The 20287-nt window shown below is 38.4% G+C and overlaps 1 protein-coding gene across 1 annotated transcript in view; it reads left to right on the top strand.

The window, feature by feature from the left end:
• Positions 1-347: 347 nt before the first annotated feature.
• LOC124612327 (staphylococcal nuclease domain-containing protein 1) overlaps positions 348-20287 on the top strand; it is a 110755-nt gene continuing 90815 nt past the window's right edge. The window contains exons 1-5 of the mRNA XM_047140464.1: positions 348-614; positions 836-954; positions 1044-1186; positions 1266-1432; positions 18296-18466. Coding sequence (XP_046996420.1) covers positions 570-614; positions 836-954; positions 1044-1186; positions 1266-1432; positions 18296-18466 — 645 coding nt within the window. The 5' untranslated portion in view covers positions 348-569. The remainder of the gene's footprint in view (positions 615-835; positions 955-1043; positions 1187-1265; positions 1433-18295; positions 18467-20287) is intronic.

Raw genomic sequence — 20287 nt, 5'->3', positions numbered from 1 at the left:
CGCAGAAGTGGGCACGCTTTGTCGATCGGAGCATAGTGATGTGAAAATAAATTCAATAAAATCTACTTCCAGAGCTTACTTCACTAAATGTGCTTCTGGCATATTATCCCATGCAATTGCGTGAATAATCGACGAGAACATGAAACAGCTGCTATTTTCGGATTTATTTTATAGCCTCTGTACTGTTGCAGTTCTTCGCTTATCACATCACTTCTCATAAAAAAAGAACACATTGATTTGTCAACACTTAAGCTCTCGTCTTGTGCTTACTTCCGTCAAAGTTATTATTTAAGTGCAAGTGGGTTCTAAGTGCTATAGAAACTATAGGAGTGACACTTGTTTCTTCACATCACCAGGAGAAAGGCAACCCATAGCAGCGGATAAGCAAGTGAAATACACTAAGAGTGCTTGACATACAGAGAATGTTTCCAGATAGAAAACGAAGCAGTAGCTGCACCGAATGAATGTTCTGACTTCTACGCAGACACTTTGGCAGCGTTTCGACGATAAGACGCGTGTGACGTCACGTGACTGACCTTTTTCAGCACACCTCTGCATGGTCCAGCAGAATGACTACTCAACAGCCGAAAGTAAACCGTGGTATTGTTAAACAAGTAAGTGAAGTTTGTGAAATAAAGTTGATCTATTAGAAATAGCCGATAAGTGTGTAGGTATTGTATGTGCCTTGTGTTCAAGGATTTTCCTCGAGATGCTTTCTGTAGTGCCCTGTTGGCATAACATTGCCGTAGCAGAAACCATGCTTGAGACGAACGTCGCATATGGCTTTCATGGAACACAACCTAAGCAGTGTTACTGGAATAGTTTCTTGCCTTAGGTCCTGTCGGGGGATACTATAATCATCCGAGGGCAACCGAAAGGCGGTCCGCCAAAGGAGAAAACTATAATCCTTTCCAATATAATCGCACCGAAATTGGGTCGTCGAGCAACAGCCAAGTAAACATTTTTTCCCCAGTCTTTCTATACAGTTTATGTACAATATGAATATTTGCCCGTGTACTTATCGAGGTATATTTTTTTCTCAGTTCAGAGGAAACCAAGGATGAACCATACGCATGGGATGCTAGAGAATTCCTACGGAAAAAGCTTATTGGTGAAGAAGTTCTTTTCACTCTTGATAAGACTCAGAACACGAGCAGAGAATACGGATGTATATATCTTGGAAAAGGTGGGTGCATGAAGCTGTTTGACTACTCAACTTATGTAATGAAGTTTATATTAATTAATTTTTCTCCGTCTATCATCAGATTTGAGTACGGCAGAAAATGTAACGGAAAGTCTGGTAGCAGAGGGCCTGGCAAGTGTTCGCCGAGAAGGTGGTCGGTCTGCAAGCCCAGAACATGCAAAACTCGCAGAGCTTGAGGAGCATGCGAAAACAGCAGGAAAGGGAAAGTGGGCTCAGACAGGTGCACAGGTAATTATAAGTGTTACTGCACAGTTTACAATTGTGGGAAGGACCATGATGTACAATAGTAGATTTAATGTGAAAAGAAGTATATGTGTTGCCAGAAGATGAATGCTTCATTGCTACTCTTTAAGTTTACTAACAGTCTCACTACTGTTGGCAGATAGTTGAAGAGTGAGGAGTCTTGAAGCTCCCAGTAAATAATGTTGTTGCTTAGTTTTCACATACAGCCTGGTGGAAAAAATCCACTGGCTTATAGTCTGATTGAGAAGTTTACTTCATTGCTATTTGGTTGTATTTGCAACTGTGGAGGCTGTTTGGTTGGTAAATTTCCCCTTTCATGTAATAGTATTTGTGTAACTCCCCTAGGCAAAAACGATTGCATTTGTATCTGCACTAATTTGGTGCTGTACTTTAAAGGCTTATAACAAGTCTGCTTCATATTTTAGTCTTGGCACTTTGATTTGCCCCCCCCCCCCCCTTTTTTTTTAAAGTTGCTACTGCATTGTTTTATTTAACATGTCTGTTCAACAGTCCTAAAGACTTTAGCATTCTCTTCCACTTGTTTCCTTCACTGACAGCCTGTGTTCCAAATTAATAAATGTCTCCTCTGTCATTACTTGGGAAATAGGGGAGAGAACTTCTGCTGCAGTGAAATGTGTTTCTTCATTCTACGTTTCTGTTTCGAACATGGTTTTTCTTTTACAATATGCTAAGTGGACCATCCCCATCTTTTCAGTATATAATTTTAATTTCTGTTTTTTATTTTTTTTACAACTTCAGTAGTCTGATGTGACATTGTTGCATAAATGACATAGATTAAGCATAGGCCTACATATGGAGCATATAATTTTCTTCTCTAGAGCTTAGCAACCTTAATGATGTCTCAAACCATAGACTCCTATTGTACAATTTTCTGGTTGGGAACATTTTTATATCTTTCAGTTCAGCCTTGTGTAATGTTGACAGCAATGTAAACAATGAATTGCTCAATTGTAGTTGAAATTAGTCCAAGCTGGTAAAAGATTTCATTTATACTTACCAGTGAGATAGTTCACCTGGTCAGTGAAGTAACTTCCCACTGTGTTAAGCAAGGGTTGACAAACAGTTGTCGTGCAATGGATTTGTCATAAAGTGCTGTTTATTTAGTGCATTGATATAAACTGAATGTGGATACTCAATATGTGGATTTTTAAAAAAATTGTTGTATTAGTCATAGAATTTTGGATATTTATGTGATATTTTTATGTGGTTAGATATTCTGGCTGTGAAACTTAGCACATTTTTAAGTCTTCTATTGGTTGCATTGCAGTGCAAGAGGAAAAGATGGCCAATGATTTAGTATAAACAGCAATGTTGATAGTACTTATTGGGAGGACACCTGCACATTCTGTCCAGGTATGGCCTAATGTGCATTTATGGTGTCAGCTGCTCTTACATTAGGTGTTGCTGTTTTCAGTTTTTTGTTATTGGTTGTAGACAGTCAGTGAAGACTGATTAGGTTGTGACCTAATAGCACAAATTCAACTGCTGTTAGTTAAACATGCAGCAATCACACTGAAAGCCTCAGTTATTGACTAGTTTGATACTGCTCACCCACCCGAAACCTTGATTGTGGTGACTTTGATCTGTAGTGTAGACCAAGGTCTGACTTAGGCTGGAATGTGATAAATAGGTTGGTAGATGGCAAAGCCAATAACCTAAATGTCATAAATGATTGCTGTGCAGTGTAGGCAGAGATATGTTTGTATTTGCAGTCATCTACTAGTGTGTCTTACTTCAGATTTTTTTTTCACAGATTCAGAGGATGTGGGTAACTTGGTACATCATAGCATAAAGTAACAGCTAACTTCATTTATGAAACTTAGAAAATTACTAATGAGCATTGTGATTGGCTACTCACATTGATTCTTGATTCATCATGTTAGTTTTCATCTTTCATCATACAATCCATTACGAAAAAAGGTTGATAGTAATTTAAAATTATTTGTTAGTTCCAGTGACTGTGTTAATTAAAATGTAGTAGCAGTTGTAGTAGTCAGTGGTTGTCTGTCCTCACTAACAAACAGATGAGATTCTGTGTTTGATTGCTGACCAGATTCAAAAATTACAAATATAGAAACAAGTGCAGAATTGAAAATGAATTGCGGTTCCTCAATAAAATTCTCAAAGATAGGTGGAAGTGTGCCACTGACTGGAAAAGACAAATGTCAGTCGAATCTATAAGGATGGCTACAGTACAGAAACACACAAGTATAGGCACATGTAACTGACCTCTGTGCCACAAAATTATAGTACGAATTTTGTGTTCATAAGTGAAGAATTTTCTTAAGATTAACTTCTCTGCAGGAACTAATATGGGTATCACAAGCCCAGATTATGTGAATCATACCTGGGTCTATTTGTTTATGCAATCCAGAAGTCTGTAGGTAGAGGAGCTGGGGTTGATACTTTTTTTATTTCACCAGAAACCCTTAAGCACAGTTATCTAGTTGACAGATGCTGTTGGATTGAATTTTTCATACCAAACAGAAAAAAGGCACTCAGTACATTACTCTTCATAGGACGGCAAAGTCAAGAGTGAAACTGTTCGATATAGGTAAATGACTTGACGGGTAATGTCTATAGCTGTATGAGGTTATTTGCAGGTAACAAAGTTGCAGTTGTGTACAGGGAAATGACATTCTTAGGAAAGACAGTCATATGACATACTTGGCTAGGAGACCCTGAGGGGTAGGGAAGAAAGAGTTTAAGAGCATGATGAAGGAAAGGCTATACAAAATTTACAGTGTATCTGGTATAGAGGTTGGAAGTACAAAAACATAACACTTTACCATGCCTAATACGGTTCAGTAAACTCGTTGGCATTCAAAACAGCTTCCAGTCATCTCTTAATGGATAGATACAGATACTGTGTTTTCAAGATAATCCTATACCACTCTTCTTATAAAATAGTGCCAAGTTGAGGTAATAGTGATGGAGATGGATAGGATCATGCACTCTACTTGCCAAAGCAGACCACAAGGGTTCAATAATCTTGAGATCTGATGATTGAGGGCCAGGGGAAATGTGACAGTTCATCCTCATCCACAGCACCAGTCCTGGATTATGTGAACTGTGTGAACAGGCTCCCTGAACACAGCATTGGCATTGGGAACACCCATTTTACAATGGGTTGGACATGATCAGCCAAAATTCTCACATAATCATTGGAAGTTATGTGACCATAGAGTAATTGAGGATCTGTGGAATACCACAATATGGCTGCCCAAATAATCACTGAAACCCTGCCATGTTTCACGGATGTAAACGCTACCAGTTGTCAGAAACAATGTGAAAGAAGACACAGCCAACTAAATGACATTCTTCCATTGTGTCATAGTCCAGGTTTTATGTTTTGGCACCACTTCCTTGCTACAGGCATTTGCATTGATTAGTGGTCTTGGAATTCCAGTTCGCCTGTAATTCCCTGCTTGTGAAGCTGCCTTTGTGCTGTTTTGGTGTTGCATGATTCGCGAGTGCATTATTCAGTTCAACAGTGACTTTTGCAGCTGTTGTCCTCTTATTTTTTGTCAACATCCTTGCCAATGATCATCCAGCACAATCACTCAACACAGACTTTTGCACTTGTTGTGACTTAGCAGATGATTTCCCTACATGCACTATAAATCGTTGATAAGGTGCATGTTGAAACCACAAACAACTTTGGTTCCCTTTGTTACAAAAGTGCCCACCATACAAGCACCAACAATTTGCTCAAATTAAAGTCCACTTAGCTCTGATATAATGCATTCAAAACTATGCAGAACACACTTCTGATCATGACTGACGCTTGCACTCTAGGACTTTGCACAGGTGCCATTCGTGTTCAAACTCAACAGTGCAACCTGCAGACTTGGCTGTCCCCTGTAGTTATGAGCAAACAAGCATTTCTTACAGTGTTTCCACATTTTTATCCAGTCCCTGTAGTTGTGATGTAAGGCTGGATCAACTTATGTTTTAGACCTATTGGAGCCAGAAAATCACACTGAGAGGGGCAGGTTGTGTCTTTCTCATTTCTGGTGTGATACAGAGTTGAACCTCTTATGTAAAATGCAGAACTAGGAAACAGCGTAACAGATATATATTTCACCCATTCCTCATTTGGAATGTCACCTCTTATATATATCATTTAAAATATTTTGTATAAGTTGTCTGAATTATGGTTAATTACAGTCCTTCACCACTGCACAAACAATACCATTGCCACCTAGCATACAGCTACCATAATTAGAGAGCAGCAGATGTGACCAAATTCAAATCTTGTGCATTGGTCTAGTGGTGGGGAGCATGTGGCCGCAAACTGAAAGACTGTGGGATCAGATCGCAACCAGGTCACGTTTTTTCATTCTGCATTTTCAGTTAGCATTCACCTCTCAGCGACGTGGAGATTCGCCACAAACGGAGCATGGTTTGTATTCCAAGCTTCATGTAGCTGCCCTTTCCTCCATTGGAAAACTGATTAGAGATATGCAATTCATCTTAAGTGATATCAATTTGATTGAAAATGTTTCAGAACAACTGCACAGTGAAACATGAGCTTTCAAAAAAAGAGGCTTTCAAAGTTTTATGCATAAAGTAAATCATTTCTGAAAGTCTACTTCGGCGAGGAATGCAGCTTTGCTTTATTTATATAATGTATATTTTGCAGCAGCACAGCAGATGACTCAACTTTCAGCTTCTCGCTTTCCTTGAGGCAAACAAAGAAGCAAACACGATTCTTTGCATAGTGGGATGAGGAAGTCCCAGTCACAAAGGTTCTGCAGCAAAAAATTGCAGAAAAAGTGTAACAGTCAGTCTGTTCACACTAAGCTTTACAATGGAAGTACCAGCACATCTACATCAAACATGCAATTTTTTTTTTTTCATCTTATTTTGTTTGTGGTCTTTGGACACACACACACACACACACACACACACACACACACACACACACACAGTACCTGTTCACTCTTTTTTGTGTATTTGGGATAATCTGATGCTAGTGTAGAGATTTTGATACAGTTCTCATTAATCGATAACTGATTTTGGAGGAAGGTTTGAGTATATAATTTATAAATGTTTTGTGGCATATCAGTAGAACTACGAAGTAGTAGTCAACTCACATTGTGAAAATGATGCCATTGCCATCAAGCAGTGAATGGCAGAGCTCCTTGGATCCATGACTCTGCTTGACACTACTCTTCCTTTCATGTACCGACAATAAGCAGGGTGTACTTGAGTTAGTGGTCAGTGTTCACTCCTTTAATGACTGTAATTGTTCATTCAGACTCTCATAAAATATTATGGTGACTTTGCTTCAGTAAACTATGGTTACTCTTTCTTAATATATATTGCAATGCTAATACAGTCTAATTTTGGATGCTGTCCTATAGCCTATGTAATAATTAAATTAAAAGAATGAAAATGTCAGAGCAGCTATCAACATCCACTGCTTGTTTATCTGAGTGTTACATTACTCTGATATTGATATAGCTGCACATGTCTCTAGTCCTCATGGCTGGGCACTTTTGTGGGGCTGACAGTGACAGGAAGATATTGCTGCCGCCTCCTGCAGAGGACGAGGTAGATTAGTGTACCACGATGCATCTAAGCATGAACTGCACAATCTTGTCAACACGCATACCCACTGTTTTTTCTGTGATGTTTAACAATAGTGCTCCTTGTTGCCTCATTCACAGATATCACAAATGCCTCAACTGACAGGAATGGTGAGCTGAAATACTGTGTTCTTTCATCATTTATCATCAAAACATTTATGCCATGTACATACAGAAAGAATTAGTAAATGTTACGATAAAAGTGGAACAGCCTTATATTAAAACTCCAGTTGCATTCACAGCTGAGTCAGCAGGCTTAATTAGTGTTTGGTTTGAAACTTTACAGGTATGTGAGGATTTTGAAATATTTTCAAGTAATAAGCCAGGTGGTGTCGTCCAAATGACACCAGTATTTCAGCAACACACTCTGGGGTTGCATTTTAAAAGAATCTGTTGAGACTGGATTACATGATGATCTGATAAATGGTGGTTTCCTACCAAGGCAGGTGTGGTACCCATACTTGAACGTCCTCACAGCGTGACATTCTGGAAGATCCACTCATGCAATGGCAACAGAAGAGCTGAGATCACACCACATAGATGCGCGCGCACACACACACACACACACACACACACACACACTCTGAATCAGCAAAATCTTCAATTACAGTTGCAGCACAGACTGAAACCTGTCCCAGCAGCACACACTCCCTTCCACCTGGCCAGCAGAACTGTGCCCAGAAACAGTGGGCCTGAACTCTACGGTGGGAGGGAGGCAGTATGTGAGATGGTGCCTGTGGCATATGATAAAGACCACTTGAAGGTGGAAGTAACCAAGCTTGCCAGAGTATTGTCCCATTTAGATAACACACACAACTGAACACTGGAGAAAATTTCAAAATCAATCTTCATTGGTAATTGACCATTGCCTGTTAACTAGACATGTTGTGAAGTATTACCACACTAAGATGTTAGTTCTTATGTCACACTGCTGAGATACAGTAATAGATGGAAACATTGATGTTAAAATTGCAGAAAATGTTTTAAATTGTGACACAAGATAATACTGCAGGCCGGTCTGCTTGTAGAAGAGCTGAGGTTGATGCCAAATCAACAGAAAAATGGGAATGAAAATTAATGACCAGACAATAAAATGTAAAATTGTTGCTTCTTTTCACAGTGATAGCTGGTGTTGTAGAGTGACCAACGGGTTTCAGTTTCTGTGCACAGCATCCATTACATCAGTGATAAATGAGTATGTTCTGTAAAAAATGAAATTGGTGATCATTGTGCAAATAGACTAGTATAAAATACATTAAAACAATAAGGGTCTTACACATGGAAGGGGATGTAGCAAGAAGTCTGAAATCGGTTAAATGAGCAGGCAGACCTTGTAGGCATCATCCATGTAAGCACGTGGTATATCACTACTGGCAATTTCATCCATTGTTGGAATGTTGGACTCTGCCACAAAATTGTTTGTTCAGACAAGTCTGCACCTTGAAATACTGTAGAACAAACCAACATTATGGTTTTCTTTTTGACCGTGTGCATATTATAGCTATCAGATGGCCCAAATTTCATTTAATAATGCACCCAACTCAATTGTTTGTTTTTGGCAATGTCTTAGTGTGTATTCAGTTAATTGTATCATACCAATTTCTGTCCACACATTGTATCAAGATAGTTTTATACTTCCTTCATTCCCCTTTCAGTAGACAAATTAAATGTCAGTGCTGGGTGAGCATTGTGTCCTAAATCTTTCTAATTTAGATCTCTCGTGCCACTGTCAGTGCTTCCTAATCAAGTCTCCTTTGCATCAAGAGAACGTCTTCCCTTCTACCTGTAATTGACACCATTTGCCTAACAATTAAAAAATTTTTATTCAGGTACTAATTATTGAAAACCTGTTCCAAATATATGAATACAATAATGTATGTTTTCTTGCTTTTCTTGAATCTGCTTGGTTTGTTAATCACATTGCTTAAATTAATTATTGAGTACTTGTTCTCTTAAAACTTAACTGATCTTCTCCTAACTCCCTTTATTTTCTATTCCAGTCTGCAGTGAACTACATATTTGAGTCTTTTTTTTTTTTTTTTTTTTTTTTTTTTTTTTTTTTTTTTTTTTTTTTTTTTTTTTTTTTTTTATGCGTATGCTTGTACCTTGAGTGTACAGTATTTTTCCCATCTGTCCGCTTTAGCTTTCTAGGGAACTGTAATAATTACGTTCTTTCTAAAATCTGATGGAACTTCCCCAGTTAAATTAATTTAGTTGCTGATGTTGTATAGTTCTTGTCCCACATTTTGGCATGATGTCTGTAAGTTCCATTGGTATTTCATAAATATCTGAATATGTGTTCTTTCAGAGTTGTGCAACTCTATTAGGAATTCTGAAGGTGTACTAATCTTCTCTCAACTTCTTGCACTGAATCCACATTTTCGATTGGCCTGATTTCTTGCATTATTTTCCCCTTCCACTCACTAATTACCTTTTTCACCTGTAATGGTTGTGCTCTTTTTACACACTCTAAAGTTATTTGGTCAGCTTGCAGCACCCATATGATGCTTAAATTTTATGTCAGTTTCATATCTTTTTCCATTCATTCCTCATCTTTGCTAATTTCTGGATTAATATCATTTCTGAGTGACCAATATTGTGCTTTTCACTTTCAACATTTTTAAATTTTCATGCTGTGTTTGTTAAATCCTGCCCCATTTGTTTTTAATGGCTGCTTCTTTTCCACCTTCTCAGTTGTAGTACTTTCCTGTGAATTTGCTGCACTTCTTTTAGGATCATTCCATTCCATTGGTTTTCTAAAACTATTCCATGACATGCCATTATTTCTTTTCACATTTTCTTCCAAGGCATTCTGGAGCTTTGTTTCTTCAGTGTTTATAGGTTCCTAAATTTCAGCTGCTTTCTTTCATTAATAATAGTTTACATTCACTGTCAGGTATGGCTCTTATGTTCCACAGAAGAGAAGGCTGCTACATTTGCTGATTGGAACTAACCTAGACGTACACAACAGATAAGTCTGTAACCGCAACCAAGAGTCCAGAAGAGGTGCAATATTTATCTCTAACCTAAAGTTTACATACTCTCCTTTCCATTTCATTAATCAACTACTAAATAACACAAAAAGCTAACTTCAAGGTAGGGTCCATAGGTAGCACAATTATCTGATATTCTCACATTTCTCTGTACGTTATCGCAGAAATTGTGGTAAAAGACACGTCTTGTAGAGATCTTTAATGTGGTGTATGGTAGCTTTGCTGCATGTGTAACGTTTTTCTTGTTTTCAATTCCAAACTTGGTGTTTAATGTTTTGAATGTGTACAGTCCGCTGTGTTAATGAGTTTGCAAGACAAAATAGCGATGTTTCTGTGACACCATGCATCTTTCGCTGTGATTGGCTGACAGAAGCAAACTGATAGGCTGCTATGTTGCAGTGCTAACATGTAGTGTTTGTTGGTTTTCATATTTATATCTGTATATTATGAAGATATGCAGTTTTGAGTGATACGTTGCATTAAAGAGCTGTCCAAAATGTATCATTTTTGTTAAGGTTTGTACTAAAGAGTCAGAAAATTTCACATGTGTTGGAACACACTACCACCCCTTTTTAAGAACTTTAATTTCATAGGTTACAACAAAGGAATTGGTCCTTATCACATTAATGCAATTCTTTTGCTTACTTTTATTCATTTGTTTATTGGTCAAATTTGCTCATCTCCATTTCTGCACTGCGTAATGGTCCAGTTGCCATTTCATTGAAATGTGGATGATCCGATAGTCCTTTTTAATAGAATGCATTACAAGTGCACAGCATGTCCTTATTCATAGTATTTCGTATGAGTTGTTTCATCTGTTTTGGTGTAAAGAAGCATCATTTGGCATGTGGCTGCCATTGGGGTAGATCGCTGTTAAGTGCAGTAGCTTATCACTTTGAGGCAGAGCTGCCAAGTTGTTTCCACTAAGTTCAAAGTATCTGATGCTTTCATGAAATCGTTTTGGGTATACAATATAATTTAGCTCATGATGTAAGTCTGAAGGCTGTAATTTAAACAAATCCACATCTACTTTGTTCTGTACGTGAGAAAGCTATTCGATGTTTCCAAAATGACAGTTTGAAAAACTGTGCAACTGACAAGTTATCATTAAAACTGAATCAAATCATTGATGTGAGTTGTGATGAAGTCGCATATGTCTTGAGCACATGCCTTTCTTGATTCTGTGAAATTCGCATTTTGCAGTTGGTTCTTCTTACACCCGGTGATAGTCAGTTATCTCCACATGAGCCATCAGCAAGCAAGGAGTTGGTTTTTCATACCCCTATTTCCTCTATTCATTCATGAACCTCTCTCTAGATGGTGACGTGTTATCATATGTCAGTGCGCAGTAGTGAGACATTTACAATTTTTTTTCCTAAGATCAATTAAAATGAGTACAAAAAAATTAGTTTCTCCCGAAATCAGTCGATTAAATAGGGTGCAAATGTAAACGTCAAGCTACACTACAGGCCACTGGTCACCATTGCTTTTTTGGCATTCATTTTCATTGACTTAGCCAAATCATAACCAAATTATCACCTTTCTACATAACGGAGGCCTCGGGCAGTGCTACATATCAGTCTGTCGCTACAGTCAAACCAGCTGAACACCAGTTGTTATGTAATATTAGTGATTCATCTTATTCCTACAATGAATAGAGTTGCTAATGCCAAGAACAAAAAAACATCTAAAACACTATTACAACATTAATACTAAAGGCACACAATGATGCATCAAACAGCAATAGAGGCATAAAGGGAAAAGGATTCAAAAGGGATTTTGTCACTCTGTTCATTCACTTTTGATGTAAGCAGTGGTATGTGAAAATTGTTGTGGTTGGTAGGACAGCTGTAGGCTGAAAGGACATAGCCTTGGGTAGGCCCATAAGAGCTGTATTCCACAGGAGCCACACACCCAGACGTCTGGTGCGTAGAACTAATTGGCATTTCCATGTGTAGCCTTGAGACAAGCTACTTGCTGATTAGAAATCATCACTAGATTATTAACAGGTTCAAAAACATTGGCTGTCATTTATGAGAAGGTAGAATTTTACATTAAAACTTCAAAACAATAAGTCAACTATTAAAATGTGTATACATCTTCAGGCAGCATAACTGTCAGCATGCGAATTATCTAGACTATATTCATCCAGTATTTGAAAATTAAAGCACTTAAGAGACTTAAGACAAACTTTACATGTAATTTAAAACCTCAAAACTTTCTTTCTCTGGCACCTCCTACAGAATAATGAAAAAAAAAGTTTCACTTTCTATATTTTCACTGTTTGTGCATTAAAACTTCAGCATCAGACATGATGTTTTAATTTATTACTTCTTTACTAATTCTATTCTAGTACACACAAGCACCATTGGATTTGCTTTATCCCTCGTAAAAATGAAGCTCCAAGATGGTGCCCCCCTCCCTCTTTTGTTTCCTATACTTCCATGCTATCTGTTCCCCGAGTCTGCATGAAAATGTTTGGGATTTGGAAAATTGTGAACTTTTGAAACCAGTCTCTTACTGGTCAAACAATGTATGTGATTCTTTATTTAACATACTTTAATATACCAGGTGATAAAAAAGTCGGTATAAATTTGAAAACTTAATAAACCACAGAATAATTTAGATAGAGGGGTAAAAATTGACACACATGCTTGGAATGACATGGGGTTTTATTAGAACCAAAATGCAGGATGGCACTCCACTCCATATTGCTAGATAAAGATATCTTCTTGCGCGCGTCGTTTGGTGATGATCGTGTGCTCAGCTGCCCCTTTCGTCATGCTTGGCCTCCCAGGTCCTCAGACCTCAGTCCGTGCGATTATTGGCTTTGGGGTTACCTGAAGTCGCAAGTGTATTGTGATCGATCGACGTCTCTAGGGATGCTGAAAGACAACATCTGACGCCATTGCCTCGCCATAACTCCGGACACGCTTTACAGTGCTGTTCACAACATTATCCCTCGACTACAGCTGTTGTTGAGGCATGATACATTTTATGAATGTTTGTATTTTTTTGGTTCTAATAAAACCTTATGTCATTCCAAGCATGTGTGTCAATTTGTACCTCTCTATCTGTATTATTCCGTGATTTATTCAGTTTTAAAATTTGTACTGACATCTTGATCACCCTGTATTAGTGTTGTGTTATATGTATACATAGCTTTCAAGTTTGCAGAAATGTTTATCAATATTTTCATTAGTTGTGATGATGTCAACGCTCTTGTTTCCTACCAAGTTCTTGAAGTCCATGGCTGCTTCGCTAGTCTGTCCCCTCAAGAGCATAATTCTGACATTTCGAATACTTTGCACTCATGTTTACAAATGTTTTCTCAGTCAATGGTGGAATCAACTAAATATCATGAACTTTGCATACAAAATACTCTGAAAGTTCCATTCACGACCTGACTGAATTGAAACGCTCCTCCAGGAATGATTAACCAAGGAATAAAATGACATTACATGATACATGCTCCCAGTTATACCATAGTTTGCCTATTCCTCAGATAGCTGTTACTGGCTTTATCCTGCAGTTGCACAACTGACCATTAGTGCTGGAAGTCAAAACTAATGACTAAAGGCTGATTGGAAGATTTTAAACTTATTTTTGCAGTTTTTATTCGGTTTATCAAAAACATTACAGGCTATTTTTACTCATTTTTTTCAGTCCATTGCCACCATATTTTACTCAAAGTATAAAATCTCATCTTCTGGTTCTGTTACTTTGTTTTTAATTTGTACAGTTTTCCTTTCGGTGTGATTGTTATGGTATTAGATTTTGTATTAGCATAAGTCTTTTTCAGGTCTACTTTCAAAGTAACTGTATTGAATTTTTCCAGTTTTGAAGATTATTTTGCACAGGTGGCAAACAGTACAAAGCCATTTGCAAAACCATCCTGATTTAGTTATGTTCCACTAACATATCTTCCTTATTTTTCCCAGTTTAGTTGTTTGAAAACCGTCCGGAGCTGTTAATAGTAGCTTTAGTGATGGAATTCCCATTGTCAGACACCTCTTTAAATTCTGAATTGTCCACTATACTAATGCAATCTAATAAGAGTTTCTGCATTGATATATAGGGTGATTTCGGCAGAATGTCACATAATTTGTGATTTGATTCTACATGTGAAAATGAAAGACCTGAGTCGAAACAAGGCCCCGGGAATAGACAACATTCCATTAGAACTACTGATAGCCTTGGGAGAGCCAGTCATGACGAAACTCTACCATCTGGTGAGCAAGATGTATGAGACAGGCGAAATACCCTCAGACTTCAAGAAGAATATAATAATTCCAATCCCAAAGAAAGCAGGTGTTGACAGAAGTGAAAATTACCGAACTATCAGTTTAATAAGTCACAGCTGCAAAAGTACTAACGTGAATTCTTTACAGACGGATGGAAAAACTGGTAGAAGCGGACCTCGGGTAAGATCAGTTTGGATTCCGTAGAAATGTTGGAACACATGAGGCAATACTAACCTTAAGACTTATCTTAGAAGAAAGATTAAGAAAAGGCAAACCTATGTTTCTAGCATTTGTAGACTTAGAGAAAGCTTTTGACAATGTTAACTGGAATACTCTCTTTCAAATTCTGAAGGTGGCAGGGATAAAATACAGGGAGCGAAAGGCTATTAACAATTTGTACAGAAACCAGATGGCAGTTATAAGAGTCGAGGAGCACGAAAGGGAAGCAGTGGTTGGGAAAGGAGTGAGACAGGGTTGTAGCCTGTCCCCGATGTTATTCAATCTGCATATTGAGCAAGCAGTAAAGGAAACAAAAGAAAAATTCAGAGTAGGTATTAAAATTCATGGAGAAGAAGTAAAAACTTTGAGGTTCGCCGATGACATTGTAATTCTGTCAGAGACAGCAAAGGACTTGGAAGAGCAGTTGAATGGAATGGACAGTGTCTTGAAAGGAGGATATAAGATGAACATCAACAAAAGGAAAACAAGGATAATGGAATGTAGTCAAATTAAATCGGGTGATGCTGAGGGAATTAGATTAGGAAATGAGACACTTAAAGTAGTAAAGGAGTTTTGCTATTTGGGGAGTAAAATAACTGATGATGGTCGAAGTAGAGAGGATGTAAAATGTAGACTGGCAATGGCAAGGAAAGCGTTTCTGAAGAAGAGAAATTTGTTAACATCGAGTATAGATTTAAGTGTCAGGAAGTCGTTTCTGAAAATATTTGTATGGAGTGTAGCCATGTATGGAAGTGAAACATGGAAGATAACTAGTTTGGACAAGAAGAGAATAGAAGCTTTCGAAATGTGGTGCTACAGAAGAATGCTGAAGATAAGGTGGGTAGATCACGTAACTAATGAGGAGGTATTGAATAGGATTGGGGAGAAGAGAAGTTTGTGGCACAACTTGACTAGAAGAAGGGATCGGTTGGTAGGACATGTTTTGAGGCATCAAGGGATCACAAATTTAGCATTGGAGGGCAGCGTGGAGGGTAAAAATCGTAGAGGGAGACCAAGAGATGAATACACTAAGCAGATTCAGAAGGATGTAGGTTGCAGTAGGTACTGGGAGATGAAGAAGCTTGCACAGGATAGAGTAGCATGGAGAGCTGCATCAAACCAGTCTCAGGACTGAAGACCACAACAACAACAACAACATGTGAAAATACACCAAAAAAGTCTTATGAACATGTGTCCGATTTTCAATCATTACAGAACTGGAGTTGGTTGAAGACTATACACATCCATGAATGATCATGAAGACGAATGTGAATATTACTTACCAAAATGCTGTATAGGTGCTGTGGGGGAAAGAATTATGGTGTGACAATTGACAAGAGGTGTTCAGAAAGTCCCCCACCAATCTCAGTGCACTTGTCAACTTGTTCTAGGATGTGTTGTGTTGCATATTGAACATCATCTCAGCGGGCAAAAGTGTTGGTGATGTGAGCAACAAGTTCTTCACATTTAGCCATCTTCATAGCATACACATTCCCCTTTCACCAACCCGATAATAGAAGTGTAACATTATTAGGTCCGGTGATCTGGCAGGCCAGTTAATGGTCCACCATGGTCAATCCACCATTGAGGAAATGAGTTATTTAGATTCTGTGCTACTTGTCCAGCACAGTGAAGTGGTGATCCATCATGCTGCACGTACATTTTCCATCGTTGCTCTAATGTCACATCTTACAAAAGTGTAGGTAGGGCTTCTATCAGGAAATCTACTTATTCAATTTGGCATGAACACAGGCCCTATTAGCAGGCCATCAGTCGTACCACACCAGATGTTCACTGAGAACCTGATTTGGAATCTTGTTTCCCTAGTGTCATGTGGGTTCTCTGTCACCCATATATAAGAATTCCGGGTGTTCATGATACCATTGCATGTAAATGTAGCCTCATTCGTAAATAGTGTATTGCATGACGTCTTTGTGTACAGCCCACAATACATAAAACTGTTATCTGCTTGTTGTACGCAGATGTAGTATGGGCTGCACATGGAACGAGAACAACACATCAAAATGTAAAGCACACCACACTTGCATTTGTGGAATACTGAGCTGACTGCTAATAAGCCGTGTACTGGTGGTGGGACTCAGTTACACCATTGCAGTTATGTTTTCCCTTTCCTCAACTAACTGGGCGACCTCATGTTCTGGTGTTACGTGTACACTGGTTGTATCCAAATGCACATAATGGTTGAAAAATCCTGGGGAATACCCTGGCATGGGGGGTTTGTCGATCAGGGAACATTTCTGGTATTCTGTCACAGCCACATGGGCACTGCTATTACAGTACCCATATACAAACAATATGTCTGCATATTCTCCGTGAGTGAACATATGCGGCATGTTGGTATTCATAGACACAGTGGACTTTCTCAAATAAACAACACTCAAGCGCGCGCGCGCGCGCACACACACACACACACACACACACACACACACACACACGGCTACAAGATTACTGAGATAACTAAAAGGAGAGAAGTAAAAAGACTGGGTGCAACGGTGCAATGAGGGCTGTGTAGTGATGGAATGGGAACAAAGGTGGGACTTGATGGGAGAGAAGTCCTGGTGTTGGTGGGAAAGATCCATATGGCACAGGCCGTGAAGCAGTCATTGAAATGAAGGATTTCATGTTTGGCTGCATGCTCAGCAACAGGGTGGTCCACTTGTTTCTTGGCCACAGTTTGTCGTTGGCCATTCATGTGGACAGACAACTTGTTGGTTGTCATGCCCACATAGAATGCAGCACAGCGGTTGCAGCTTAGGTTGTAGATCACGTGACTGGTTTTACGTGTAACCCTGCCTTCAATGGGTTAAGTGACATTTGTGACTAGATTGGAGTAGGTGGTGGTGGTGGTGGTGGTGGTGGTGGTGGTGGTGGTGGTGGTGGTGGTATGTATGGGACTGTTTTTGCATCTAGGTCTGTTACAGGGGTGTGAGCCATGAGATAAGAGGTTGGGAGCAGGGGGCTGTGTAGAGATGGATGAGTATATTGTGTAGTTTCAGTGGACAGTGGAATACCACTTTGGGAGGGGTGGGAAGGATAGTGCAGGAAATTTCTCATTTCAGGGCATGATGAGAGTTAGTCAAAACCCTCGTGGAGAAAGTAATTCAGTTGCGCCAGTCCTGGGTGGTGCTGAGTTGCAAGGCGAATGCTCCTCTATGGCCAGACAGTGGGACTTAAGGAGATGGTGGGAGACTTGAAAGATAAACCACGGGAGATTTTTTTGTACGAGGTTGGGAGGATAATTACAGTCTGTGGAGGCTTCAGTGAGACCCTCGCTATATTTTGAGAGGGACCACTCGTGACTGCAGATGCGACCACCACAAGTAGCTGAGCTTTATTTGAGACAGTCTTATTTTTGTGCCTATTTGCGACTCATCATGTCCGCTATGTGGTGAGTAGCAGCTTCCCTTTTCATAATATTGTTAAATACCATGTTATGCTATTATATTTAAGTCTGCATGAATGAACAGTTATAGCTCTACCTGATTAAGGTGTGTGCCTGGAAAGCAGTGTTTTTGAGAAACTAATTTAAGGTGATATAGCAGGGAAGTCTATACTCATTGTTCTCACTGTGTTTTATACCTAAAAGAACAACGTGGACTGTAAATGACGGTAGCTAGCTGTCCAACATCTTTTGTCCCTGAAATTGCAACACATTAAAAGGATGTTCTCAATACTGAGTGCACACACTTCCCTTGGTGAGGTATTACCACATTTTATCCATGTACTCTTGTTATCTACTGGTTTTTATTATTCCAGGAACATGTAAGAGACATCAAATGGGCAATTGAAAATCCAAGAAATTTTGTGGACAAATTTCAGCAAAAACCAATAAAAGCAATTATTGAGCATGTCCGTGATGGGTCAACAGTTCGTGCTTTTCTGTTACCTGATTTTTATCACATAACACTGATGATATCTGGTATTCGTGTAAGTATCTTTCAATACATGTAGCAATATTAAAAACCCCATGGTGTTAAATGTAACTTAGATATTTCATTAATGCATATATAGTTTTTGTAAATGCTGTTGTTGAATAATCTAGACATTGTGGTAATCATACAGATGAGAAAAAAAGTACATCTTAGGAAGGTGCATTTCATCACCAATAAGGAATAATTATTCCCAGTTGTATTTTTCCTTTGGTTGCAAATGTATAATTTTAAGTGACAGGTGTACTGTTATGGCTTTCATTCTAATGTTTGTAACTTAGGAAAGTTCCGGTCGAATGTAAATAATTTGGGAGTAGTGGAGGCCCCTCACCTCATAGTAGAAGTGTTGAGTCATTGACAGGCATGCAAAAGAGGGGCAAGTTTGAAATTATAAATAATAAATACCAAAGATATCAGAGACTGCAACCAGTCAGATTTTTTGATGGTACATAAATTATTTAATAAAGCAACATCTTTTGAGGTACGGATATCATTTTCAGGCTACAGTGGCAACACACACAAACATTTATCAAAAGCACACTAAGACGTTAAAGTTACTGTTTACGGTTTTGGCATGTCCTCTGGCCATCCTGTGGAGAAAGAGAAGTATAATCAAATATAAGGGAATATTCACTTAATTTGTTAGTTTAGTTTGCTCTTCACATAAGGTTTTTTTTTTTTAATAACCACAAGCTTTGTTCGTATGAAATGGCCGGCATCTTGTGGTGTGTTCTGTTACCACAAGACAGCCATTTCATATGATAGAAGTGAATGATTATTTTATTATTAAAAAAATGAGAATAGGTAACCAACAGATGAAGTCAATATTCTCTCATACTAGAGCACCCTTCTTTTTCCAGAGGACATGCCTAGACTGTAAAGAACTACGTCAATACTTTATTTCTTTTGCTAAATGTTTCTTTGTGCTGCCATTGTATCCGGAAGATGAGGGTCATACCTTGAAACACATTGATTTATTAATAAAAGTTGCAATGAACTGTCTCAACCCAGTGATTATATTTTATTGTGGACTGCAAACTATGATGCAGCTTAGCTTTCCTTGCTTCTTATTAGGAAGAAATCTCATGGTGCCAGGTCTAGGCTGTATGGTGGGTATAGAAGTAATTACTTTCAAAACTCCTCTAGAAACACTGTCTGGGCAGTTTGGAAAGTGTGTGTTACAGCTGACAGAGATTGCATGCCAGCATGCACATATAGCATAGGACACATGCTGTAATTAATCAGTGCACGAATACTATTCTACTTTCTTAAACCGTGGGACTTGAATTTTCTCATTTATTGGATGGTAATGTCGTAAACAAAGAACTATATATTACTGTCACTGGGTCAAATTGGTATAACTGCATTTAGTGAGCTATTGAAAGAAGACATTAGTGTAACATCTTCATGACAGTCTTTGATTCAATCCAGAGAGTATATAAAAGCAGATTATATTTTGATTGTTCCAAGAAATAAAGTGCTTCTTCAGTATCAGTTGTTAGTCTATATGGTAGACTTTATTACTGAAGAGAGTCCCTTTTTCTGGTGAATCTGTTGGACTTAACAGATTTGCTTTATTGAAATAGAGAACGTTCGAAATGACAAAATGAAATGGCTTTTGTTTAATATTAATGACTGACAGCAAATGAGTGCTGTTTGGAGTTCTACATTGGGCCAATCCATAATTTCGTATTTATTATAAATTGTTATAATAATAAATTAGATTGGATGTAATTATGTCTTTTTTGGGAAATGTGGCAAAGAGTAGATTCTGAAGTCATTGCTGTACCACATCTGATAAACACCTATATGTACGTGA

The sequence above is a fragment of the Schistocerca americana genome, chromosome 4 (assembly GCF_021461395.2).
Source record: "Schistocerca americana isolate TAMUIC-IGC-003095 chromosome 4, iqSchAmer2.1, whole genome shotgun sequence".
NCBI classification, from domain to species: Eukaryota; Metazoa; Arthropoda; class Insecta; order Orthoptera; family Acrididae; genus Schistocerca; species Schistocerca americana.
Note: the sequence above shows the minus strand (reverse complement) of the source record. Positions and strands in the feature narration are given on the sequence as shown.